The 27479-nt window shown below is 51.3% G+C and overlaps 1 protein-coding gene across 1 annotated transcript in view; it reads left to right on the top strand.

The window, feature by feature from the left end:
• The first annotated feature begins 480 nt into the window (after positions 1-480).
• The window catches only part of MAN1A2 (mannosidase alpha class 1A member 2), a 64832-nt gene continuing 37833 nt past the window's right edge, over positions 481-27479 (top strand). The window contains exon 1 of the mRNA XM_018569555.1: positions 481-884. Within this exon, the coding sequence (XP_018425057.1) occupies positions 577-884 (308 nt within the window). The 5' untranslated portion in view covers positions 481-576. The remainder of the gene's footprint in view (positions 885-27479) is intronic.

Below are 27479 nucleotides of genomic sequence, written 5' to 3'. Positions count from 1 at the left end.
GCTGCCACCAAGAATTGACATCTGGCATTGCCGGCTCTGGGGACACATAAGCTGGCATTGTCCGCTGGCACCGGAGAGAGACGTGTCGCCTTCATGCATCTGTGCCGGGGAGAGCACTGGTACTGAAGGGAGACCTAGAGAGTGCTCAGGAGGGAGACTGCCGCCTGCCCGTTGGGAGTACCCCTGACCCGGACCTTTTGTTGAGGAGACATCGCCGGTTTTGTATCACGGCCAGTACAGCGAGCCGGCACCACGTAGTACACCAGGTCTCTCTGGTAATCTGGCATTGAGGGCTGGCACCATATGATTGGTGATTGAGTCACACCTGGTACAGATGGCACTTGACACAAAGCTTGCTGGGAAGATACAAACGTCTGTCACCGGGTAACAGTCCTCGCACTGACACCCCGATCAGTGGCGTCGTACGGCTCTGCCCCCGGAAGCGCTGAATCCCACACCTGGCTGAAATCTCAAAGCCGTTGCGGGCGCCCGTGACTTTCCCGTGCCCAGGAAGGCCCCTCAATGCATTGTACGTTTGGCATCACCTGAGGCCCGTCGTTCCCCTCCGCTTCAGACATGACCACCCCGGCTCTTCTCCCCCTCTCCGGGCGCAGGATCCCAGCGCTCAACCTCGGGGCCTCCTCTATCCCCCATCACCGTGCCACCCTGAGGCTCTCCGAGAAGTTCATCCTGCTCCTCATCCTCAGTGCCTTCATCACGCTGTGTTTCGGGGCTTTCTTCTTCCTCCCGGACTCGTCCAAACACAAACGCTTCGACCTGGGCCTTGAGGACGTGCTGATACCCCATATAGACTCCGATAAAGGAGACAAGATCACTGGCAACTTTCTTATCCACGGCCAGGGCCACGACGGGCATCGGCACAGGTAAACTGGCTTTGCTACTTTTATTTATTGTTTTGGGGTTGGCTTCAAATTTTCATTTAGATAAAGAAGCAAAAAAAAAAAAATATGGAGCCTGACATGGAGTATGATGGGGCCAGGCGCCCAACTTTAGAGGTCTTCTCTAGTTCTTGTCAATGGAGCTCCTAAAAGAAGTCTGGCTTCTGCATTGGACAGACTGGCTTCTGGATCCCATATTTAATGATACATAATAAACCCCTTAAGATTCCGATCAATCAAATATTCTTAGAGGTCCATCAGAAGGCGCCTTTACCTTAGATCAGGGATTGTAGAACCTACAGGTCACACCGCTACCACTCCATGGGAAGGTTTATATGCACCTTGCTTTATTTACAGACCCTGTAATGCTGAATTGTTCTTCCCTCCGTGGAAGGTGCCCAAGCTCCATTTATTATTTTGTTGCAGGGAATCGGATCGATAAGATAAGGGGAAATAAACGTAAAGCAATCAGTATAAACACAAAGGCCGTATATCCTACAAGGGTAGCGCACAGCAGGAGGAGGGGGGCACGACAGGCAGTTTTCTGTTGGGTAACTTTTACATTTTAGTGTCGCCCTGCGAGCTGCGTTCTTATTGCCGGAGAGGGTGACTCCTGTACTGCCGTTTAGACTGACGCAGTTCTCCGTCTGCAATATTTATCTGTAACTAGACAGATACAAAGCAGTCTGGATCACGTCTGTGTTTCCATGGCCCCGGGTACCTCTGAGAATGCATGGACGGGGCTCTCGGATGTCATTTTCTATCAGGCTGTAGATCATTGACAGGAACATCGGCCGGTACAGAGTCATGCTGCAAGGCATAATCATAGGAACACACCTACTGAGATGTCAGCCAGTGCTGTACAGACACATTGACTGGGATGAAGTGTCAGCTGGTCCCACACAGACACATTTAAAGGGCTGATATGGTATTCTGCCTAATATGAGCACGCTGGGATTTTACCATTATGAATACACCCACCCAAGTGTCACCCAGCACCATATAGAGGCACACTTACTAAGGTGTCACCCATCTCCATACAGAGGCACCCTTACTAAGGTGTCACCGAGCACCATATAGATGCACACTTACTAAGGTGTCACCGAGCACCATATAGATGCACACTTACTAAGGTGTCACTGAGCACCATATAAATGCACACCTACTAAGGTGTCACCGAGCACCATATAGATGTACACTTACTAAGATGTTACCGAGCTCCATATAGAGGCACACTTACTAAGGTGTCACCGAGCACCAATTATATGCACACTTACTAAGGTGTCACCGAGCACCATATAGATGTACACTTACTAAGGTGTCACCGAGCTCCATATAGATGTACGCTTACTAAGGTGTCCCCGAGCTCCATATAGATGCACGCTTACTAAGGTGTCCCCTAGCTCCATATAGATGTACGCTTACTAAGGTGTCCCCGAGCTCCATATAGATGCACGCTTACTAAGGTGTCCCCTAGCTCCATATAGATGTACGCTTACTAAGGTGTCCCCGAGCTCCATATAGATGCACGCTTACTAAGGTGTCCCCTTGTTCCATATAGATGCATGCTTACTAAGGTGTTCCCATGCTCCATATAGATGTACGCTTACTAAGGTGTTCCCGAGCTCCATATAGATGTGCGCTTACTAAGGTGTCACCCAGCACCATATAGATGCACGCTTACTAAGGTGTCACCCAGCACCATATAGATGCACGCTTACTAAGGTGTCACCCAGCACCATATAGATGCACGCTTACTAAGGTGTCACCCAGCACCATATAGATGCACGCTTACTAAGGTGTCACCCAGCACCATATAGATGCACGCTTACTAAGGTGTCACCCAGCACCATATAAATGTAAACTTACTAAGGTGTCACCCAGCACCATATAAATGTACACTTACTAAGGTGTCCCCAAGCTCCATCTAGAAGCGCACTTACTAAGGTGTCACCCTATATGAACTGACAGTTACCAATTGGCGTGTCACCCAGTTTTATATAGACGCACATTATTAAGGTGTCACCCAGATCTATATAACCACATTAAGTGAGATGACTGTTACTAAGCAGCTACGTCACATAGCTCCATACAGACATAAGGTGTCTCCCGGTCCCAGTCCCTGAGCTGACAGTTATCATCTGATGCGTCACCTAGTTCCATATGGAGATGCACTGAATAAGGTGTCACCCAGCCTCCTATGATCACGGAGATGCCTCACCCGGCTCCACACACATTGAGGCTGATAGACTGAAGGAGTTGACAATCTTCACTCAGTACATTGCAGCCGTTTTGTCTTTAGATTCCCAGCTATGAGCAGATGAAAGCAATAAATGTGAATGGCAATGATACGATTGGACGATTGAAGTGACTTTGCACCCAGTGAAGGGTTCCCCTTCTAGTAAATCGGCTCGCGCCCATTGATTGGCCATTGTGAACGATACGAACACTCCCGCTGAGAAAACCCGGATCGGTCGGCCGGCGTGTTACGAACACACTTCAGTCTTGTACAGAAACATGATATGTATTTTTATTGTAATTCCTACAAACTGGTAAAATGCTTGTTTGCGTCGTAGCCGCGGTTCACTCCTCTGCGATAATGCACAATTATAAAATCAAAGAGTAAACCAGGAAAATTCAGCGGGGGAGGGGCTGCTGAAAACAATTGCAGGTTTACACACGAGTCGGAGAACAGCATGGTGGGACGCAGCTGGCTTTCTTCTCAGTTTACATGTGTTTACCATCCGCCTGTCAGGTGAATAATACCCATATCTCCAATACAGTCAGCGTTTGACATTGTGGGTTGACCGGGGGAAGGGGGGAGGATCTTTCGGGGTGGTACACACAGAATGGGGGCTCCCCGGCTGCACGGAACTGCAGGATATCATCGGCGCTCGCCGGTTTGTTTCTGGTTGTATGTGATCTTGCCGATGTGTGCATCTTACATGTACGGGACTGCCACGATCCACACTGGGCTTTCACAATATTTTTTTTTTAACATGGGGGGACCCTTGAAATAACTCTCAGGTGTCAGAGATCGCTGCTGATAACAATTATATCTACAATAAGGAGCGTGGCCTACTAGGTGTATTAGACAACTGTTCTTTATGACACAATTGTTTTCTGTAATAAGAACAAATCGACAGGAATAATAGCCAGAAAAGAAACACAGTGATGTGTGTTTCCCTGGAAGTCAGTGGGAAGAATGCTCCTTCCATTGGGGGTCAGTGGGAAGAATGGTCCTTACATTGGGGGGCAGTGGGAAGAATGGTCCTTACATTGGGGGGCAGTGGGAAGAATGGTCCTTACATTGGGGGGCAGTGGGAAGAATGGTCCTTACATTGGGGGGCAGTGGGAAGAATGGTCCTTACATTGGGGGGCAGTGGGAAGAATGGTCCTTACATTGGGGGGCAGTGGGAAGAATGGTCCTTACATTGGGGGGCAGTGGGAAGAATGGTCCTTACATTGGGGGGCAGTGGGAAGAATGGTCCTTACATTGGGGGGCAGTGGGAAGAATGGTCCTTACATTGGGGGGCAGTGGGAAGAATGGTCCTTACATTGGGGGGCAGTGGGAAGAATGGTCCTTACATTGGGGGGCAGTGGGAAGAATGGTCCTTACATTGGGGGGCAGTGGGAAGAATGGTCCTTACATTGGGGGGCAGTGGGAAGAATGGTCCTTACATTGGGGGGCAGTGGGAAGAATGGTCCTTACATTGGGGGGCAGTGGGAAGAATGGTCCTTACATTGGGGGGCAGTGGGAAGAATGGTCCTTACATTGGGGGGCAGTGGGAAGAATGGTCCTTACATTGGGGGGCAGTGGGAAGAATGGTCCTTACATTGGGGGGCAGTGGGAAGAATGGTCCTTACATTGGGGGGCAGTGGGAAGAATGGTCCTTACATTGGGGGGCAGTGGGAAGAATGGTCCTTACATTGGGGGGCAGTGGGAAGAATGGTCCTTACATTGGGGGGCAGTGGGAAGAATGGTCCTTACATTGGGGGGCAGTGGGAAGAATGGTCCTTACATTGGGGGGCAGTGGGAAGAATGGTCCTTACATTGGGGGGCAGTGGGAAGAATGGTCCTTACATTGGGGGGCAGTGGGAAGAATGGTCCTTACATTGGGGGGCAGTGGGAAGAATGGTCCTTACATTGGGGGGCAGTGGGAAGAATGGTCCTTACATTGGGGGGCAGTGGGAAGAATGGTCCTTACATTGGGGGGCAGTGGGAAGAATGGTCCTTACATTGGGGGGCAGTGGGAAGAATGGTCCTTACATTGGGGGGCAGTGGGAAGAATGGTCCTTACATTGGGGGGCAGTGGGAAGAATGGTCCTTACATTGGGGGGCAGTGGGAAGAATGGTCCTTACATTGGGGGGCAGTGGGAAGAATGGTCCTTACATTGGGGGGCAGTGGGAAGAATGGTCCTTACATTGGGGGGCAGTGGGAAGAATGGTCCTTACATTGGGGGGCAGTGGGAAGAATGGTCCTTACATTGGGGGGCAGTGGGAAGAATGGTCCTTACATTGGGGGGCAGTGGGAAGAATGGTCCTTACATTGGGGGGCAGTGGGAAGAATGGTCCTTACATTGGGGGGCAGTGGGAAGAATGGTCCTTACATTGGGGGGCAGTGGGAAGAATGGTCCTTACATTGGGGGGCAGTGGGAAGAATGGTCCTTACATTGGGGGGCAGTGGGAAGAATGGTCCTTACATTGGGGGGCAGTGGGAAGAATGGTCCTTACATTGGGGGGCAGTGGGAAGAATGGTCCTTACATTGGGGGGCAGTGGGAAGAATGGTCCTTACATTGGGGGGCAGTGGGAAGAATGGTCCTTACATTGGGGGGCAGTGGGAAGAATGGTCCTTACATTGGGGGGCAGTGGGAAGAATGGTCCTTACATTGGGGGTCAGGGGGAAGAATGCTCCTTACATTGGGGGTCAGTGGGAAGAATGACGCAGAGCTTGCTGGGAAGACACAAACATGCCCAGCAAGGCCCCTCAATGCATTGTACGTTTTGGCATCACCTGAGGCCTGCGTCCCCCCTCCGCTTCAGACATGACCCCCCTGGCTCACACATACTTAAGTTACCACCGACACTAATGATCTTATCTGAGAGGCAGAAATAACTTATTGAAGAACCTGCGTGACAAAGTCTGAGCTAGACTGTCATATAAACGCATGTTCACAGAAGGAACACAATTCATTTCCAGCCCTGTCCTGTGATTGCACTAAGCAGTCTTTTACAGGAACCCCCATGTATACTCCCGGTGGGATTATCTTTTCCTCATCAATACATAAATAGTCCATATAGAAAGCTTGGTGCAAAATCGTCCACTTTAGTGTCATTCCAATGACAAGGGGGCAATGTCTAAGCCTGGAGGAAAAGAGGTTTTACCTCTGCATACAGGAAGACGTCTTTACAGTAAGAGCCGTGCCAGCTGTCACTCATGCAGCTGGGCGGATCTCGACATCGATATCGGGATCCGTCCTAGCTGCGGCGTCTCAGTATACCGCGAGCTGTAGCTCCCTATATACTGAGCTTAGGGTGACGGGAGGAAGCTAGTTTGTGTCCTCCCGTTACCCTAAGGAGAACTATGGGGGAGAAGCCCTGATCTCATAGTTCTCCTTTAAAATAAAGTCTGGCTGTGTTCCTACAATGCAAAGATATAATCAGCTATTCATAACCAGGGCGTCTGTGATTGCCGTAGAAGATCAGGAAGGAATTGGCCCGTGTGTTAGACGGGTTTTGGATTAACTCTGCATTCTGAGTTCTGAGGACGCAGGTTTTTCTTTGTATATTTTGGCTGTACATGATGGCCCGTGCGTCTTTCTTCTTCTTCATCCTTTGTAACTAAATGGCTATGTTCCCGATCAATAATATTCTGCTACCTGTTCGGATATCCACAACGGTTGGTGAGAAGAGGCCGGGTCTGGGAACAGTGGGCAGTACATGATCCCTTACTGGACAGAACGATGACAATGGCCCATCGCTGTCCACTTCTACCGGGTATTTATAAGGTTTGCAGTGATGTACTATTCTGTTATTGCTGACAGGAAGGAGAGCTATGGCTAGGCGAGGGTGTCCCTAGCTTTTCTCTGCCGGGGGCACACTGCAAACATTGTGCCATGCTGCTCCGCCTGTCGCCCCACCTGTGTGACCCAAAGAAATGCTGTCTGAGGAAAGAGGAAACAGCCTCAGGCTGCCTCGTTATAGGGTTGGCCCTGCGGCAGGGCATGCAATGTCCTTTTATAACCTGCTGTGAGTGATTTGGACTTTGTAGGGGCATATTTTGGGCCAAGGAAGTGATCGTTATTAAACAAGTAGACTTCCCAACAGCTGATTATTCCTTTCTAAGGAGAGAAAGAATCCGTTTTTATCATGTTTGGCAGATCCATTTGTCAGCAGAATTGTGGCGTAGCTGTGGCAGGACCCAGCGACCTCCATATGAGGAGCCGGAGTATTCTCAGAAGACTTCCAGTGAAGATGACCGCTTGTGTTTTCACTATGCAAAGTCATCCTTCTGATGGTGGCCATGATAGTTATGTCCGGGGACAAGTCCGATATACAGCTGAACTCCTGGCACCAAAACATCCGTGTGAATATTTTTCGTAATAGCCACAGAGGACGTAAATCCGCTTTGTGAGCAGCAAATGCCTATGCAGATTCACACATTACCATATGAAAGTAGCAGTAACATCATCACTGTGCTGCACATAAGTTGTGTGGAAGAGATGAGCTGTGGGAGGGGCCCAGGAGGCCCCACCCACTACAGGCTACCTGCAGAGAACTACAGGGGAGGAGGTGGAGACGAGACCAGTCCTCCTGCACAAAAAAGAGAGAGAGCAGCAGTGACCGGTCTTTATTACAGGAGGGGGCGGAGACAGACCAGTCCTCCTGCACAAGGAGAGAGCAGCAGGGACTGGTCTTTATTACAGGAGGGGGCGGAGACAGACCAGTCCTCCTGCACAAGGAGAGAGCAGCAGGGACTGGTCTTTATTACAGGAGGGGGCGGAGACAGACCAGTCCTCCTGCACAAGGACAGAGCAGCAGGGACTGGTCTTTAATAAGGGAAGGGGCGAAGACGAGACCAGTCACTCTGCACAAGGAGAGAGCAGCAGGGACTGGTCTTCAATACAAGAAGGGGCGAAGACGAGACCAGTCACCCTGGAGAAGTAGAGAGAGCAGCAGTGACTAGTCTTTATTACAGGAGGGGGCGGGGACGAGACAAGTCACCCTGCACAAGGAGAGAGCAGCAGTGAGCGGTCTTTATTACAGGAAACTCCAAATTGTGTAATAATAGGTACAGTGTTCCATTAACAAGTTCAGCATGACCTACTTTTGAATTCCAGACCCGAAGCAAGCACTTATTTCTGTACTTGTCACAGGCCAGTGACATAATAAGCATTGATGCCAAAGCTTCAGCATGGCGGCCAGGGAACTAGCATTCTTAAATGGAGGGTTTGGCAATGGCATCTTCTATTCTCTCATGAGCGAGTCTGCAGAGTCTGGAGATGATATCTGCCTATCTGTGGGCAGGCTGCGACGACGATAACATCAAGGAAATGCAGACGTGTAATATTGTGTGTACTGAAGTGAGATCAGAGATTTGTACTGCGCTCCTCCTCCTGGCGTAGATTGATGGCGATGAAAGAAATGGTCTCGGGAGCTTGAAAACAAAGTAGATTCCGGTAGCAAACAAATGACGGTCCAGGCTTTCACGTTCCCTTTTACTGCTACACTTTGTGGTAGGGTAAGGTGGACCCTGCGGACGTCTTGTGGTGCTCAAGGTGACGTCTGGTTTAATTCTGGAAGGTCCGAGGACCTGGAGAGTCCATACTGGTCACATGGGAGGTAATGGCGGGCTTATATAATCATACTACTACAAAAATGTTTAGAGACATTGCCGCTCATACTTGCCCTTGTCTTGGAGGCAGTGCCACACTTTATCAGCCCTTTTTTTTGAAGACCAATGCCTCGCACAGTCTTTCCTTGGCGTGATGTCCGGGCCACACTCTCCCTCTCTGCCCTTGGCGTGGTGTCAGGGCCACCCTCTCTGCCCTGGGCGTGGTGTCAGGGCCACCGTCTCCCTCTCTGCCCTTGGCGTGGTGTCAGGGCCACCCTCTCTGCCCTGGGCCTGGTGTCAGGGCCACCCTCTCCCTCTCTGCCGTTGGCGTGGTGTCCGGGCCACCCTCTCCCTCTCTGCCGTTGGCGTGGTGTCAGGGCCACCCTCTCCCTCTCTGCCGTTGGTGTGGTGTGAGGGCCACCGTCTCCCTCTCTGCCCTTGGCGTGGTGTGAGGGCCACCGTCTCCCTCTCTGCCGTTGGCGTGGTGTCCGGGCCACCCTCTCCCTCTCTGCCGTTTGGTGTGGTGTCCGGGCCACCGTCTCCCTCTCTGCCCTTGGCGTGGTGTCAGGGCCACCCTCTCCCTCTCTGCCGTTGGTGTGGTGTGAGGGCCACCCTCTCCCTCTCTGCCCTTGGCGTGGTGTCCGGGCCACCCTCTCCCTATCTGCCGTTGGTGTGGTGTCCGGGCCACCCTCTCCCTATCTGCCGTTGGTGTGGTGTCCGGGCCACCCTCTCCCTCTCTGCCGTTGGTGTGGTGTCCGGGCCACTCTCTCCGCCATCTTTCTGGGTATCACTCTTTCTGCCCCAGTGTTGGACATGGGGCCATATATCAGTAAACAGTCAGGCTGGTGATTTAGCTGTCACAGATTCGATTGCATGCATCCTCTGGGGCTACTTATTGCTCAGTATTGAAGACCCCTGGAAGTGAATTAGTTAAAATATTTACAGCCCTCCAGAGAGCCCAGCTAGCCCCGTGCCCGCCTGCTAATCTCTTCCCATCACACTCTTGCGCAGACAGATCAATGCCGCAAGCACTCCAAGTACTGGAGAAATCTTCTTGTCATACTCCATGTCCCACTAACCTCCCCGAGAACACAGCCTCCTGCCATGAACGGGGGTCTGGTTTATCAGATCAGCCAATCACATAGTCCCCTTCCATTATCCAGGCCGCATTGGAGGAATAAAGGGAATAATATACAGGCTGAGGGTAGAAACCGCTGCTGTGGGGCCAAACGTGCTGCAGAACATTCGTCTCCTCTGCGTCCTCCCCTTCCCCAGTGACTGCAACATCCTAACTTTGTAGGTAATGAGAGGTGCAGCAGGGGCTAATCTGTGTCCGTCATCTATGAGCTGCTATCTTAGTCCAGGAAGTAGATATCAACCCCTGAAGGATGACTGAGCAAAGATGGTGCCGTTCGTCTGGAGAGAAAAGCAGGTGAAGGCATTATCAGGGGGAGTCCTGTGACCTCCATGAGAGATCAGAAATACCTGGAAGCGTTGCACTGATGATTAAATATCTAGAGATTGGTCCTTTTTATAAAGGGAACCTGTCACATAAATAGAATTTACAATCTAACAATACGGCTGAAGAGGAAGCACTGCGAGCTGTCTGCGTATACCGATCATTGTTTGCACTGCGAGCTGTCTGCGTATACCGATCATTGTTTGCACTGCGAGCTGTCTGCGTATACCAGTCATTGTTTGCACTGCGAGCTGTCTGCGTATATCGATCATTGTTTGCACTGCGAGCTGTCTGCATATACCAGTCACTGTTTGCACTGCGAGCTGTCTGCGTATATCGATCATTGTTTGCACTGCGAGCTGTCTGCATATACCAGTCATTGTTTGCACTGCGAGCTGTCTGCATATACCAGTCATTGTTTGCACTGCGAGCTGTCTGCACATACCGATCATTGTTTGCACTGCGAGCTGCCTGCACATACCGATCATTGTTTGCACTGCGAGCTGCCTGCACTGACCAGTCATTGTTTGCACTGCGAGCTGCCTGCACTGACCAGTCATTGTTTGCACTGCGAGCTGCCTGCACTCACCAGTCATTGTTTGCACTGCGAGCTGCCTGCACTGACCAGTCATTGTTTGCACTGCGAGCTGCCTGCACTCACCAGTCATTGTTTGCACTGCGAGCTGCCTGCACTCACCAGTCATTGTTTGCACTGCGAGCTGCCTGCACTCACCAGTCATTGTTTGCACTGCGAGCTGCCTGCACTCACCAGTCATTGTTTGCACTGCGAGCTGCCTGCACTCACCAGTCATTGTTTGCACTGCGAGCTGCCTGCACTTACCAGTCATTGTTTGCACTGCGAGCTGCCTGCACTCACCAGTCATTGTTTGCACTGCGAGCTGCCTGCACTTACCAGTCATTGTTTGCACTGCGAGCTGCCTGCACTGACCAGTCATTGTTTGCACTGCGAGCTGCCTGCACTGACCAGTCATTGTTTGCACTGCGAGCTGCCTGCACTGACCAGTCATTGTTTGCACTGCGAGCTGCCTGCACTGACCAGTCATTGTTTGCACTGCGAGCTGCCTGCACTGACCAGTCATTGTTTGCACTGCGAGCTGCCTGCACTGACCAGTCATTGTTTGCACTGCGAGCTGCCTGCACTGACCAGTCATTGTTTGCACTGCGAGCTGCCTGCACTGACCAGTCATTGTTTGCACTGCGAGCTGCCTGCACTGACCAGTCATTGTTTGCACTGCGAGCTGCCTGCACTGACCAGTCATTGTTTGCACTGCGAGCTGCCTGCACTGACCAGTCATTGTTTGCACTGCGAGCTGCCTGCACTGACCAGTCATTGTTTGCACTGCGAGCTGCCTGCACTGACCAGTCATTGTTTGCACTGCGAGCTGCCTGCACTGACCAGTCATTGTTTGCACTGCGAGCTGCCTGCACTGACCAGTCATTGTTTGCACTGCGAGCTGCCTGCACTGACCAGTCATTGTTTGCACTGCGAGCTGCCTGCACTGACCAGTCATTGTTTGCACTGCGAGCTGCCTGCACTGACCAGTCATTGTTTGCACTGCGAGCTGCCTGCACTGACCAGTCATTGTTTGCACTGCGAGCTGCCTGCACTGACCAGTCATTGTTTGCACTGCGAGCTGCCTGCACATACCGATCATTGTTTGCACTGCGAGCTGCCTGCACATACCGATCATTGTTTGCACTGCGAGCTGCCTGCACATACCAGTCATTGTTTGCACTGCGAGCTGCCTGCACATACCAGTCATTGTTTGCACTGCGAGCTGCCTGCACATACCGATCATTGTTTGCACTGCGAGCTGCCTGCACATACCAGTCATTGAGTTCCAGTCGGGACATTCCGTAGCCGCATTCACACCATATACGGTCTATCCGGCGGTGTGTTATGCGCTGTATTCCCTGCGGTCACTAAGCGCTCGCTGCATCACATGTAAACATCTCCGTCTTCTGAGTTCTGGGTTTGATGATTTGCAGCTCCGGCTGTACTGATCGGGCTCCAGAGAGTTCGCACCATTAATATTTCCCTGTAATGGAGGCAGCACTGCGACTCGTAAAGAGGACCTGTCATAGCGTGCAAACCCTTCTTGAAGCAAGTGTTGTTGAGCTGATCACTGTGTGTAAATCCATCCACGATCTACTACTCCCATCAGACTGACACCCCTTGACCCAGGGCCAGTAATGGGACCATCACTCACTCCGTTCCTAGGGGGGAGGGGGTTATAGATTTCCCCCGTATGATGGATTGGTGTAGTCTCACGCTTGTATCACACAGCTTAATAGAAATACTTTCACGCAGCTTCAGGTCACATTCAGGTTCTTCCGCGGCTTGGATTTCAATAAATAGATTTCACGATGTATTCGCGAACGCGGAGCTGCATTCATGTCCCAGTTCAGCTCGGAGGCGAGAAGCCGAAAATGTCTCCACAATTGGAAGGTGACCATACGTCTCCTTGAAGTGAGGCTTTATCTTTCTTTATATTGATGGGGGAGGGTTAGGGCCCCTGTCAGGATTTTTACTAATGTGTGAAAGAGGCGGCAGAGCTTCGAACCTTTCTATTCAATCTATCCAAAACTTATGGTTTCAGCTTGAATTGCCCGGGACCTGGGTGAAAGGCGTTCTTTCCAGATCCAGGGCTTGTTTAGGGCAAATGAGCATTGGTTGTTGACGTGGCCCATTCAACTTGTGTCTCTTCCAGCTGCTGAAATAGTAGCAGTTGATAGAGGAGTACAGACAGCATGTCAGAGGATTGCATTTGCACAGCAGCGTGGTTGTCATCCTTCAAGAAATAGGCCTCAGCAGCAGCTCATAATATCACCAAAGGGCCGTATGGAAGGTTAAAGAAGGACTCCGGGCAGAATCTTTCTTGTCCCTTACAGTGGGGCTTCCCCATCACTACCCCATGCACCATCAGTGGCATTACCCCATTGCTACCCCAGGCACCATCAGTGGCATTACCCCATTGCTACCCCAGGCACCATCAGTGGCATTACCCCATTGCTACCCCAGGCACCATCAGTGGCATTACCCCATCGCTACCCCCAGCACCATCAGTGGCATTACCCCATCGCTACCCCAGGCACCATCAGTGACATTACCCCATCGCTACCCCCAGCACCATCAGTGGCATTACCCCATCGCTACCCCATGCACCATCAGTGGCATTACCCCATTGCTACCCCAGGCACCATCAGTGGCATTAACCCATCACTACCCCATGCACCATCAGTGGCATTACCCCATCGCTACCCCCAGCACCATCAGTGGCATTACCCCATTGCTACCCCAGGCACCATCAGTGGCATTAACCCATCGCTACCCCAGGCACCATCAGTGGCATTACCCCATCGCTACCCCAGGCACCATCAGTGGCATTACCCCATCGCTACCCCAGGCACCATCAGTGGCATTACCCCATTGCTATCCAGGCACCATCAGTGGCATTACCCCATCGCTACCCCCAGCACCATCAGTGGCATTACCCCATTGCTATCCAGGCACCATCAGTGGCACTACCCCATCGCTAAGTCAGGCACCATCAGGGGCGCTACCCCATCGCTACCCCAGCACCATCAGGGGCACTACCCCATGCACCATCAGTGGCCCTACCTCATCACTACCCCGGGCACCACCATCCTGGGAGAAATGATGGCAGAGGTAAGGGACAATATACAGGTTTGCTTAGACGAAGGACATGCTGGAGAAGAAAGTGAGTGAATGGGGGAATTGGTACCTGAGGTTAGACCCTTTTACAAGCCAATGCTCCCAGTAAAGACTATACGGATCCAAGGGCTGCACACCAAGTACCAGGATGTGGCCCTCAGGCTGCATGTTGGGCACCGGGAGGGTGTGAAGTGATCACTTTACCTTTTCAGATGACTCAGAAAAGAATACACGGAGGAGGACAATAGAAGTGTCAATTATTCATCGTAAACAGGATTATATCCCATGTAACCCGGGACGGATCCTTCAGGAACCTCCCCGACCTGTTCATTGAGGTGCGAGGAGCAGTTCTGGGAGAATCGTTCCAGTTTCCTTTTACAAGTTGGGTTATTGTGCTTCAATCTGAAGGCTTTGTAAACGTCATCACCAGTCTGCTCCTTCCACGCTTCTAATTATTTTATATGTATACGGCAGGGTGCTGCACATGGCTTCCTGACAAACATCACAGCACCACAGCAAATCATCCAAATGTCTTGATGGGTGGGTGTCAGTCTGGAATGAGTGGGTGTGTCTTGGCAGGCTGAATTTACATGTAGACCGTCCTAGGCAACACCCACATGTGATGCCGAGCCTCCATGATAGGAAGGAAAGGGGCCAGGGTCTGTCGGGCTTCGGAGGTAAGGTCTAAATGATGGACATCCCCTAGCCAGGAATAGAGGCGGGCTCTATCTGACTTGGTACAGCTTCTAATGCACATTGTGAGCAGCTCCCAGTGTGCAGTGACAGGAAGAGGAGAGAAGCCGCTACAACTGTGCAAGACTGAAGGGAAGGCTAGAGGTCAGATTGAAGACTGAAGGGAAGGACGGAGGTCAAATAGAAGAGAAGGACGGAGGTCAGATTGAAGTGAATGACGGAGGTCAGATAGAAGGCTGAAGGGGAGGACGGAGGTCAGATAGAAGGCTGAAGGGGAGGACGGAGGTCAGATAGAAGACTGAAGGGAAGGACGGAGGTCAGAGAGAAGACTGAAGGGAAGGACGGAGGTCAGAGAGAAGACTGAAGGGAAGGACGGTGGTCAGATAGAAGACTGAAGGGAAGGACGGTGGTCAGATAGAAGACTGAAGGGGAGGACGGAGGTCAGATTGAAGACTGAAGGGAAGGACGGAGGTCAGATTGAAGACTGAAGGGAAGGACGGAGGTCAGATTTGAAGACCCATGTGACATAGGAGTTGCACTATTATAAATGAAGGGGGGCTGTGAATGTCCCCCCAACAACCAGGTAGGTGACAGGTGGAGGTCAGAATGGGATTGCTGTAGGCCGCGCACACGCCTATCATTAGTGTAGAGAAGTGGTCCTCGGCTCGGCATGATGATGATGATGATGATGGTGTATTGTATTATCATGTATTGGCCTCGTCATTCCAGTCCACGTCGCTCACATTTCCAGGGACAGTCTGGAAGTCGCTCTGTCGGCATGAAGATGTTAATGGAATGCTCTCATTAGCCTCGGTAGGAATAATTATCCCTCTAATCAGAGTCCATTAATGATCGGGTCTCTATTGCTGAGTGCCGTCTCATCTGTGCCGCACAAGCACTTTGCTGATCCATCTGCGTCCGGTAAATGGGATGGTGGGGGGAGGGGGAAGGGGGGGTTGCAGTCGGGATGACGCAGAGAGTCGAATTCTCAGCCACAAAATCATAAAATGACGGCAATATCTTCCAATGTTTAAAAAGTGTCTATGCATCAAAGGAGAACTCTGAATGTTGGTATATAGACTATGAGGGGCGCTGGTATGATCTCTGAATGTTGGTATATAGACTGCTATGAGGGGCGCAGGTATGATCTCTGAATGTTGGTATATAGATTGCTATGAGGGGCGCTGGTATGATCTCTGAATGTTGCTATATAGACTGCTATGAGGGGCGCAGGTATGGACTCTGAATGTTGGTATATAGACTGCTATGAGGGGCGCTGGTATGGACTCTGAATGTTGGTATATAGACTGCTATGAGGGGCGCTGGTATGGACTCTGAATGTTGGTGTATAGATTGCTATGAGGGGCGCTGGTATGAACTCTGAATGTTGGTATGTAGACTATGAGGGGCACTGGTATGATCTCTGAATGTTGGTATATAGACTATGAGGGGCGCTGGTATGGACTCTGAATGTTGGTATATAGATTGCTATGAGGGGAGCTGGTATGATCTCTGAATGTTGGTATATAGACTATGAGGGGCGCTGGTATGGACTCTGAATGTTGGTATATAGATTGCTATGAGGGGAGCTGGTATGATCTCTGAATGTTGGTTCCCGTTCAGCATAGAACAAGAGATTGAGGGCAGGTGTGGAGTGTAGTATGGGGCCCGAGCTGGCCAGGAACGTTATGGAGCTGAGGGCCCCCTGTTGTTGTTGGGCAGAGGTTGAGGTGCTGCATTTGCAGATGGCCCATGTACCTCTTCTGATGGCTCCATCACATAGCAGCAGCTGTGTTCTATGACCAGGATACTGCGGATGGGACAGACATGCCATGCTGTGCTTCACTGATCTGCTGTCCATCACCCAGACACGAGGATGGCGCAGGCACGGGTCCGGATGGGCACAGAGCTGTGCCGTCCTTGTGTTTGGGTGATGGGCCATCGGGTGTTCTGCATTTGCAGCGTTTTTCCGGGCTAAAACATGGGAAATGCGCATGTGTATAAGAGATGTTCTGAATTATTTTCTTAATAAGGTCTTTCTATTGGCATATGTCATGTATGGAGTACAGACGTGTATTGTGTGCAGTGATCCCTCCACCTCCTCAGACGACACAGAACGGAAGCGGATACTTGGAGGGCAGACGCAATAGAAAAGTCAATAACTCGCAGTAAACACAGGAGATCGGATGACATCCCACATAACGCGGCCTGGATCCTGGGATTACCAGAGCCTCCCAAACCTGTTTGTCAAGCTGAATTGATGGAGGAAGATAACCGTTTCCTTCCCAAGCATTAAGCACCATGTCACAATAGTGATCCTGGCAGTGGTGAGAACTCACTAGCAACAGTGAGGGGGCGGAGACAAGACCAGTCACCCTACACAAGGAGAGAGAGCCGCAGTGACCGGTCTTTATTACAGGAGGGGGCGGAGACAAGACCAGTCACCCTGCACAAGGAGAGAGAGAGAGCAGCAGTGACCGGTCTTTATTACAGGAGGGGGCAGAGACAAGACCAGTCACCCTGCACAAGGGGAGAGGGCAGCAGTGAGCGGTCTTTATTACAGGAGGGGGCGGAGACCAGACCAGTCACCCTGCACAAGGAAGGAGAGCAGCAGTGACCAGTCTTTATTACAGTAGGGGTGGAGACCAGACCAGACACCCTCCCTAAGGAACAGAGGACGGTGTATGAGGAGGATGCGCGTGTCTCCGGCATGAGGAGGATGCGCGTGTCTCCGGCATGAGGAGGATGCGCGTGTCTCCGGCATGAGGAGGATGCGCGTGTCTCCGGGATGAGGAGGATGCGCGTGGCTCCGGCATGAGGAGGATGCGCGTGTCTCCGGCATGAGGAGGATGCGCGTGTCTCCGGCATGAGGAGGATGCGCGTGTCTCCTGTATGAGGGCGATGCGCCCGTCTCCGGTATGATAATGTTGGTATATAGACTATGAGGGGCGCTGGTATGGACTCTGAATGTTGGTATATAGATTGCTATGAGGGGAGCTGGTATGATCTCTGAATGTTGGTATATAGACTATGAGGGGCGCTGGTATGGACTCTGAATGTTGGTATATAGATTGCTATGAGGGGAGCTGGTATGATCTCTGAATGTTGGTTCCCGTTCAGCATAGAACAAGAGATTGAGGGCAGGTGTGGAGTGTAGTATGGGGCCCGAGCTGGCCAGGAACGTTATGGAGCTGAGGGCCCCCTGTTGTTGTTGGGCAGAGGTTGAGGTGCTGCATTTGCAGATGGCCCATGTACCTCTTCTGATGGCTCCATCACATAGCAGCAGCTGTGTTCTATGACCAGGATACTGCGGATGGGACAGACATGCCATGCTGTGCTTCACTGATCTGCTGTCCATCACCCAGACACGAGGATGGCGCAGGCACGGGTCCGGATGGGCACAGAGCTGTGCCGTCCTTGTGTTTGGGTGATGGGCCATCGGGTGTTCTGCATTTGCAGCGTTTTTCCGGGCTAAAACATGGGAAATGCGCATGTGTATAAGAGATGTTCTGAATTATTTTCTTAATAAGGTCTTTCTATTGGCATATGTCATGTATGGAGTACAGACGTGTATTGTGTGCAGTGATCCCTCCACCTCCTCAGACGACACAGAACGGAAGCGGATACTTGGAGGGCAGACGCAATAGAAAAGTCAATAACTCGCAGTAAACACAGGAGATCGGATGACATCCCACATAACGCGGCCTGGATCCTGGGATTACCAGAGCCTCCCAAACCTGTTTGTCAAGCTGAATTGATGGAGGAAGATAACCGTTTCCTTCCCAAGCATTAAGCACCATGTCACAATAGTGATCCTGGCAGTGGTGAGAACTCACTAGCAACAGTGAGGGGGCGGAGACAAGACCAGTCACCCTACACAAGGAGAGAGAGCCGCAGTGACCGGTCTTTATTACAGGAGGGGGCGGAGACAAGACCAGTCACCCTGCACAAGGAGAGAGAGAGAGCAGCAGTGACCGGTCTTTATTACAGGAGGGGGCAGAGACAAGACCAGTCACCCTGCACAAGGGGAGAGGGCAGCAGTGAGCGGTCTTTATTACAGGAGGGGGCGGAGACCAGACCAGTCACCCTGCACAAGGAAGGAGAGCAGCAGTGACCAGTCTTTATTACAGTAGGGGTGGAGACCAGACCAGACACCCTCCCTAAGGAACAGAGGACGGTGTATGAGGAGGATGCGCGTGTCTCCGGCATGAGGAGGATGCGCGTGTCTCCGGCATGAGGAGGATGCTATGCGCCCGTCTCCGGTATGAGGGCGATGCGCCCGTCTCCGGTATGAGGGCGATGCGCCCGTCTCCGGTATGAGGGCGATGCGCCCGTCTCGGGTATGAGGAGGATGCGCCCGTCTCCGGTATGAGGAGTATGCGCCCGTCTCCGGTATGAGGAGTATGCGCCCGTCTCCGGTATGAGGGCGATGCGCCCGTCTCCGGTATGAGGGCGATGCGCCCGTCTCCGGTATGAGGGCGATGCGCCCGTCTCCGGTATGAGGACAATATTTCCTTATCCCAGAATCTTTATACTTTGCAGTCATGGAGATTTGATGCGACATCGGTCATCATTCACACGCTTTAGATTTCGTCTCGTGATGTCATAGTGTCAGGATAAAATGCAGTGTTGCTGATCAGTGACATCTGTTGGTACATTTGCCCATTTTTTTAATAGGAGTCTACAAAGTGATCTAATTTTCGGCGCCGTCACATCGCAGCGTTCGCGGACCTGGCGCGCTAGACGATTATTTGTCCCGCAGCCCTAATGAGGTTGTATTGTGCCGGGCCTTCCAGTAACGGATACCGAGCTCCCTCCATATGTCTCATGTGATCCCGTCTCCCGTGCACGCACATTACACCCACGCTGCCCCTCTGACCTGCTGTTTGGCAGCTTGCCTCTTTCATTAAGACGCACAGTGCCAGAATCTCTCTCTCTCTCTCTCTCCCGGCTGGATGTAGATTGCTGCGGGCCGGCAACGAGTCCTCCGTCTGCAGCAGGCCTTACCTATGAATCCATAGCCCCCTTATTGTTATGTGAGTGCGGCCCACCAATGTCCTCCTCCCAGACGCAGACCCCTCTGTCCCTTCTGTGCTCCGCAATCATCCTTTATTAGGTGTGATGGAGAGATGATTAGAAAGATGTGCACGTTGTACACGATCGCCTCGCTTATTTCCACTGTAGTATAAAGAACTAGAAGTGTGGCTGCCCATAATAACAACCAGTAAAATGTTTTCAATTCAGTAGTCCAAATTGTAAAGCTGTACAGTTAAAGGAGACGTGCGGGGAGAATAAAGCCGGTGGTGGACATGCCGGCTCTAACACCAAGAGCTGAGAGATCATGTGACCACTGATTGGTCAGCTCTTGGTCTTCTCTCCCAGCAGAGTAATGATGGAAGGTCACTGCCCCTCCGCATGGATTACCCTCTACTTTCCTCCAGTGCTCATTAGAGGTGCGGAGAGGGCGGGCACAGCTGGCTCTGGTTCTTCTCTGTCAATCAGGCAGCCGGATGGATCCGAACCATATTGTGCGCATCCGCCTCGGCTGAGGCGCAGCTCTGCGCTGTCTGCTAATAGTGAGCAAAAGCATCAATCACGCAGCCGGATGGATCCCAACCATATTGTGCGCATCCGCCTCGGCTGAGGCGCAGCTCTGCGCTGTCTGCTAATAGTGAGCAAAAGCATCAATCACGCAGCCGGATGGATCCCAACCATATTGTGCGCATCCGCCTCGGCTGAGGCGCAGCTCTGCGCTGTCTGCTAATAGTGAGCAAAAGCATCCTATATGCTGACTTTAGGTCTTCTCCAGTGCTCATTAGAGGTGCATATGGGGGATGAGGGCGGGCACAGCTGGCTCTGGCACTCTGCTGTCAATCAGGCAGCCGGATGGATCCCAACCATATTGTGAGCATCCACCCCGGCTGAGGTGCAGCTCTGTACTATCAGCTGATCGTGGGCATAAGCATGCTATATGCTGAGTTTGGGTCACAGAAGTACATTAGTTAACCTACTCCAGTGACTCAAAAGAGAACTAGGTTTGGCTTTAACACTCTTTTTAAAGAGGAACTAAACTCTGGAAGCTAACTCAGAGGAACTAAACTCAGAGGACCAAGGCCTAGTCACCAGTATGGTCTGTGGTCCCCCTGCAGCTGAATTTCTTTTTCCCATTACTGACCTATCATGCCTTGTTCTTCTACTTTGTCTCTGTGTGGAGACGGCCATCTTGGTAGAGGCAGGGTTTTGCTTCCTCATGTCAGAACCTCCAGCAGGGAGAACAGTGAGTAGCACAGGAGTGACATCACCAAATCTCAGTCTAACGCTCCAGAGACTAGCGGTCAGAGGCAGCAGTGCCCAGGCGCAGGAAGTGCATTATTATTAGAAGTGCCCAACCTCTGCCACTGCTCTCCTGAGGGTCTGACACCCAAGGATGCTCCACCCACTTCCTGTGAGCCCTGCTCATCATGGTTCCGCCCCCTGGGGGTGTGTCATTGTACATCCGGGGCTTCCAGGAGAATGCTGCATAGATCTTTAGAACATGAATGCCTGTCTATGCAGTACTACAAAGCACACAAAGATCCACATACTGGTACCGGTGAGGGTTATTTTTTTATACCTTAAGCTGCTTTTTAGGTGAGATTGATTTTAAAGGGCCAGTCCACCTATAACTGATTTCCATGTTTGATAGAAGCTGGAGATCGACACCATCTAATAGTCCCTATCTCTCTCTGGGACCCTCATGGGGAGAATTCAGCCTGTTTCCCCGGTCAGCACACCGGGTTCCTAATCTTCCTTTCACATTTCTGTTTTCTGTCATGGAGACTGCAGCAGGAACCCCTTCCCCCCCCCCCTCGTTGTAGAAAGAGAAGTGAGACTCTGATGTGGTCATGAACTATGGTAGAGAGAACTTGCTGCTGGCGGTATCCATAGGCAGCCAGAAGAAATATATCACTTTCTGGTTGGACTGACCCTGAAAGTTTGCCCTTTGTACAGATTGTGGCCTCCATGGCCCAGACTCCCAATAGCGAGGAGGTGAATAACGTGTGAACCTGAGGAGGAGCTGTGTAACCTAATGCTGTGAAATGACCTGCACCAGGCTCCCATGTCCTGTGATTTTCGGGTGGAATAGTGCGTGACATTGTGTTACAGTCCCTTTAGCTAAGACGCAGGGCATCTGTCAGCGGGCTCGCCCAACCCTCAGATACAATTTCAGGAAACCGTGTCACAGGTGAGAAAGGTCTCGCTACACGATAACCTTCTGACAACTCGGGTATACGGTGAATGTATCTAAATACAGGGGGAACCAGATATCCCGTGTTGGGGTCACCCTACATGTTGCAGTCTGGTTCCACATTCTTTGTCCAATCATATTTAGGACTCACACCAAGATAGAGGGCAGGCTGATTCCCCTTTCTATCGGTATGAACATTGCGTTGGCAGCTTTGATATATAAAGCCTCTTTGTATCCGGCACTGATGACACGTGATAAATTACAAAGCGGTTTGCCCCGGAGATATATATCAATTTCAGGAAGTCATTGTTGGGACTCATCTCCTGTTGTATTAGTAGTAGGGGCCTAGCACATAATCGTCTGGTTACAGACTCAATTACTGCTAATCTGATGTTCTTGGAAACATATGAATATAACTCGGATATCGGATATACCCCGGCCTTCCCTTTAATACCAAATAGTCCGATGCCCGGTCTATGTACAGAGGTGAGCGGGTGATGGGCCATTGGGTGCAGTCTAGATTGATTTCTCAGTTTCCTGTGGTCAGGTGATGAAATACTTTTCTGGTGGTTTTTCTTGTTCCTGTGTGAAATGTCACATCACGGAATCAAAAGAGCTGCGTTCAGATTGTTTGGGGGGTGAGATGCGGTTACCACTTCGTGAAAAGTGTTCTTGTGGGGAACCTCAATCCCAGCACTGCCCCGTTTACCCCCAGAGGTCAGCAAATTATCTGTCCAGTCTTCACTTTGACATTATGGCTGTTGTGTTGCAATGATGGTCTTGGATATGTTATCTTCAAGCATCAATCTGCTGAAAAGTGAGTTGTAATGGGAGTCTGATGAACTGCTTATATAATTTGAGGTCTGCAACCCTTCAGTTATAAGAGATGTCTGGTGGGCTTCTTATATAATTTGAGGTCTGCAACCCTTCAGTTGTAAGAGATGTCTGGTGGGCTTCTTATATCATTTGAGGTGCCCAGCCCTTCAGTTATAAGAGATGTCTGGTGGGCTTCTTATATCATTTGAGGTCTCCAACCCTTCAGTTATAAGAGATGTCTAGTGGTCTTATATGACTTGAGGTCTCCAACCCTTCAGTTGTAAGAGATGTCTGGTGGGCTTCTTATATCATGTGAGGTCTCCAACCCTTCAGTTGCAAGAGATGTCTGTAGGGTTTCTTATAACTTATGGTTTGGAGATATCTGGTGGGCTTGTATAATTTGAAGGCTTCAGCCCCCAGATGTGCTCTGGCTCCTGGTTTACCAAGGTTTTTCCCCTATTCCCTGTCATAAGTTAAACTGGACCTAACATAGTTCCCATGAACTGGTAGGAGGAAGACCAGCATTACCAGGCAACATTATTTTGAGTTTTCTTGCCATTCTTGCCAACATTGCCTGTGACCCCTCTAAGGTATGTAGCACTCCTATTGTTGGGGTGTTGTGAGATGACCCCCCTATGTAGTGTGGAAGGCTAACATTTCCATGCCTTTTGGGTTATAGTGGGGTGATTAATAAGTTAGTAGTCAGTCACTTTTTACCATTTTATTGCTGAACTCGGCTCTAGGAGAGGGAGGATTTTGGGGTGCAGGATGACCAAAAGGAGCACAAATCTAGCACAGCTTCTGGTCGTCGTAGGCCCTTTAATAGCACCCTCATGGTATTGCTGGTCCTATGAATGCTGCCGCACAGATCTATGACCCTTTCTTGAGCGGTAGTGTATTTCTTATCAATCCGTCCCTTGACCCACTGATAGCAGACAGAGATATCGTGATATATGGGTCATGAATCCATCTTCCAATGTCTGGCCGCAGCTTCTACCCAGCTCCTCTGTGACAATCATCAGCAAGACTATTCCTTATAGATGCTCCCCCAGGCAGACATCCTTCTGACCAATGTCCTCCCATATACACTCCAGCCGGCAGCTAAAACCCTTCAGTCTTTTTATGTTGCACAATATTTGTGTTACTGCTGATCAAACCCATATATTCAGTAAACAAATATGCTCAAAACACAAACACTGTATAACCCCAAATGTTCGTGCACTAATTTGATTTTACAACGTTCTGAAATGAGGGAGAGGGACACCTTTTCAGCACAATATTTTCATGCAATGGGCACACGCCTGCCAATAGGAGTGTACAGACCCGGGAACTCAGCACAGGGAATGTGGGAGCTCCTCATAAGGGGCACAGCGGGTGTACAGACCCAGGAACTCAGCACAGGGATGGTGGGAGCCCCTCATAATGGGCACAGCGGGGGTACAGACCCGGGAACTCAGCACAGGGAATGTGGGAGCTCCTCATAAGGGGCACAGCGGGTGTACAGACCCAGGAACTCAGCACAGGGATGGTGGGAGCCCCTCATAATGGGCACAGCGGGGGTACAGACCCGGGAACTCAGCACAGGGAATGTGGGAGCTCCTCATAAGGGGCACAGCGGGTGTACAGACCCAGGAACTCAGCACAGGGATGGTGGGAGCCCCTCATAATGGGCACAGCGGGGGTACAGACCCGGGAACTCAGCACAGGGAATGTGGGAGCTCCTCATAAGGGGCACAGCGGGTGTACAGACCCAGGAACTCAGCACAGGGATGGTGGGAGCCCCTCATAATGGGCACAGCGGGGGTACAGACCCGGGAACTCAGCACAGGGAATGTGGGAGCTCCTCATAAGGGGCACAGCGGGTGTACAGACCCAGGAACTCAGCACAGGGATGGTGGGAGCCCCTCATAATGGGCACAGCGGGGGTACAGACCCGGGAACTCAGCACAGGGAATGTGGGAGCTCCTCATAAGGGGCACAGCGGGTGTACAGACCCAGGAACTCAGCACAGGGATGGTGGGAGCCCCTCATAATGGGCACAGCGGGGGTACAGACCCGGGAACTCAGCACAGGGAATGTGGGAGCTCCTCATAAGGGGCACAGCGGGTGTACAGACCCAGGAACTCAGCACAGGGATGGTGGGAGCCCCTCATAATGGGCACAGCGGGGGTACAGACCCGGGAACTCAGCACAGGGAATGTGGGAGCTCCTCATAAGGGGCACAGCGGGTGTACAGACCCAGGAACTCAGCACAGGGATGGTGGGAGCCCCTCATAATGGGCACAGCGGGGGTACAGACCCGGGAACTCAGCACAGGGAATGTGGGAGCTCCTCATAAGGGGCACAGCGGGTGTACAGACCCAGGAACTCAGCACAGGGATGGTGGGAGCCCCTCATAATGGGCACAGCGGGGGTACAGACCCGGGAACTCAGCACAGGGAATGTGGGAGCTCCTCATAAGGGGCACAGCGGGTGTACAGACCCAGGAACTCAGCACAGGGATGGTGGGAGCCCCTCATAATGGGCACAGCGGGGGTACAGACCCGGGAACTCAGCACAGGGAATGTGGGAGCTCCTCATAAGGGGCACAGCGGGTGTACAGACCCAGGAACTCAGCACAGGGATGGTGGGAGCCCCTCATAATGGGCACAGCGGGGGTACAGACCCGGGAACTCAGCACAGGGAATGTGGGAGCTCCTCATAAGGGGCACAGCGGGTGTACAGACCCAGGAACTCAGCACAGGGATGGTGGGAGCCCCTCATAATGGGCACAGCGGGGGTACAGACCCGGGAACTCAGCACAGGGAATGTGGGAGCTCCTCATAAGGGGCACAGCGGGTGTACAGACCCAGGAACTCAGCACAGGGATGGTGGGAGCCCCTCATAATGGGCACAGCGGGTGTACAGACCCAGGATCTCCGATATCTCACCAATAGAGTCTCTGAGATATAAGAAGCTGTCGGGTGGTTCAGCTCTCCAGCATTTCCCATTTATAATATTCTAGTTCAGATGAATGTACTCTGCTCTCCTGTCAGCGTCTAAAACATACAGCTTGTCTTCCCTCTTGCCTTAGCTGAGGGTGATATGACGGTACAGAGTCTGAGCTCCTCCGGCCATAGCGCTGACAGCCGCAGGTCAGTGGGCATTAATTAGTAGACTTGTACGGTACGAATCCTCCGTGTAACATTATTATGAATTGACCTCGGCAATCCCGGGAGAGTCGGCCGGCCTCAGTGTTACGGATTCAGCAGATGGATTGGCACCTCATTCGTCAGTCTTCAGATTCTTCCTGGAGGGATTTATTAAAAATTCTCCTCTGAGCACCAAATGACTTTTTCATTTAACCCCTTCCTATCTGCCAGACACATGTGACAGCATGGAGGCGGGCCTTATTCTGTGATGCCACACATGTGCCTTTGTTCTGTGCGTGTATCTAAACCTTTGCTTTTAACCTTAGTGGTTAGACAGGTTTTTTTGCATGCTGGCTGGTAGGTGTGCCTGGAAACTTTTTGTCTGTCTGTCTTACTGTTTGAAGCCATTCCGTGTGCACCGCGCTGTAAAGCTGGTAACGAATCGATGAGTGCGCTTGCCATTTGTTTTGCTTGACTGATTTGGTGCAGTGACACATGGGGGGGTCGCAGCTGCCGTTGTGATGTGCGGGGTCCCTTGTGCGTACCTGTACCTTTTTAAGGGAAGTTGGGCTTCCTCCTGACAAACCTGCACCCAATTTAATCTTTTGCCCCATGTGCTTCAAGATGGAGACTCTCATAGGTTAGAGTTAGGACCGCACTATATAGAAGTGACTTGGCGAGGCTGTGCGGCTTTCACATTTTCTGCAGAAGACGTGTATCCAAACCTCTGTTGTTAACCTTAGTGGTTAGACAGGTTTTTTTGCCTGGTGAGTGTGCCTGGAAACTTTTTGCTGTTTTCGAACTTAATAATCGGCTAACTAATCGATTTTGAAAATAATAGTTAGCTGCAGCTCTAGTTGTACTTCTTGAAGCCCTTCCGTGTGCACCTTGCTGCAAAGCTGGTAACGAATTGATGAGTGCGTTTGCCTTTTGTTTTGTTTGTTCTGTGTTCTCAGCATTGTGACCGCGCTGTTTCCAACAGCTCCCCAGTCACAAAGCAGAAATCGGGACAGCAACAAGAAGTTCAGAACATACACTTACTCCCATCATCCACCGAAACACCCCAGAATGTTGGGCCTCGTAGTGACGCTTCTGCTACAATAAAGTTTGCTGATGCGCTGCGCTGGTGACTCATTTTATAGGCTGTTTATGAACACCGCGGCGCATTCCTAGTCCTGGAGAGGTTTGTTGTGTTGGGTACGGCATTTATTGGTATTCCAGGATGCATCTGGCAGCCTCTCGTACTCTGCGTCGTCTGATTAGAAATCCTCGATATACCCAAACAGCGCTCCTGTGAAGAGCCTCTCCGCTCACAATTACGCCACTTGGCTTGTTTGTTTCCCAATAAATACCCGCTCGAAATCGCTCTCAGCCCCGAGACGGCGGGCCGAAAAACAACTCGGATATTCCCGTCACACTCGCAGTCACCGTTATCTCTGGGGGACAGAAGAGGCCGGACACGCAGCCTCTGCACCTAAAACACCTGACAAATTGACCTGTCAAATCTTGTCTGATCCTGGCCTTTCCCTCGCCGCGTCGACGCCGATGCCAGGGGAAAAAAAAAGCCTCGGAGTGTATGAGCCGCGATAAGGACGGCTGTTCTGTCAGTCCGGTTATGGGAAAGGGACGCCAGTGCTCTGCAGATGTTCCCGTTCAAGAGACCGAGTAGGACAAAAATATATTCAGTATATTAGAAGAGGCTTAAAGTGGACCATCCAAA

The sequence above is a fragment of the Nanorana parkeri genome, unplaced genomic scaffold, assembly GCF_000935625.1.
Source record: "Nanorana parkeri isolate BGI_ZX_2015 unplaced genomic scaffold, ASM93562v1 scaffold1354, whole genome shotgun sequence".
Taxonomy (NCBI): Eukaryota; Metazoa; Chordata; class Amphibia; order Anura; family Dicroglossidae; genus Nanorana; species Nanorana parkeri.
Note: the sequence above shows the minus strand (reverse complement) of the source record. Positions and strands in the feature narration are given on the sequence as shown.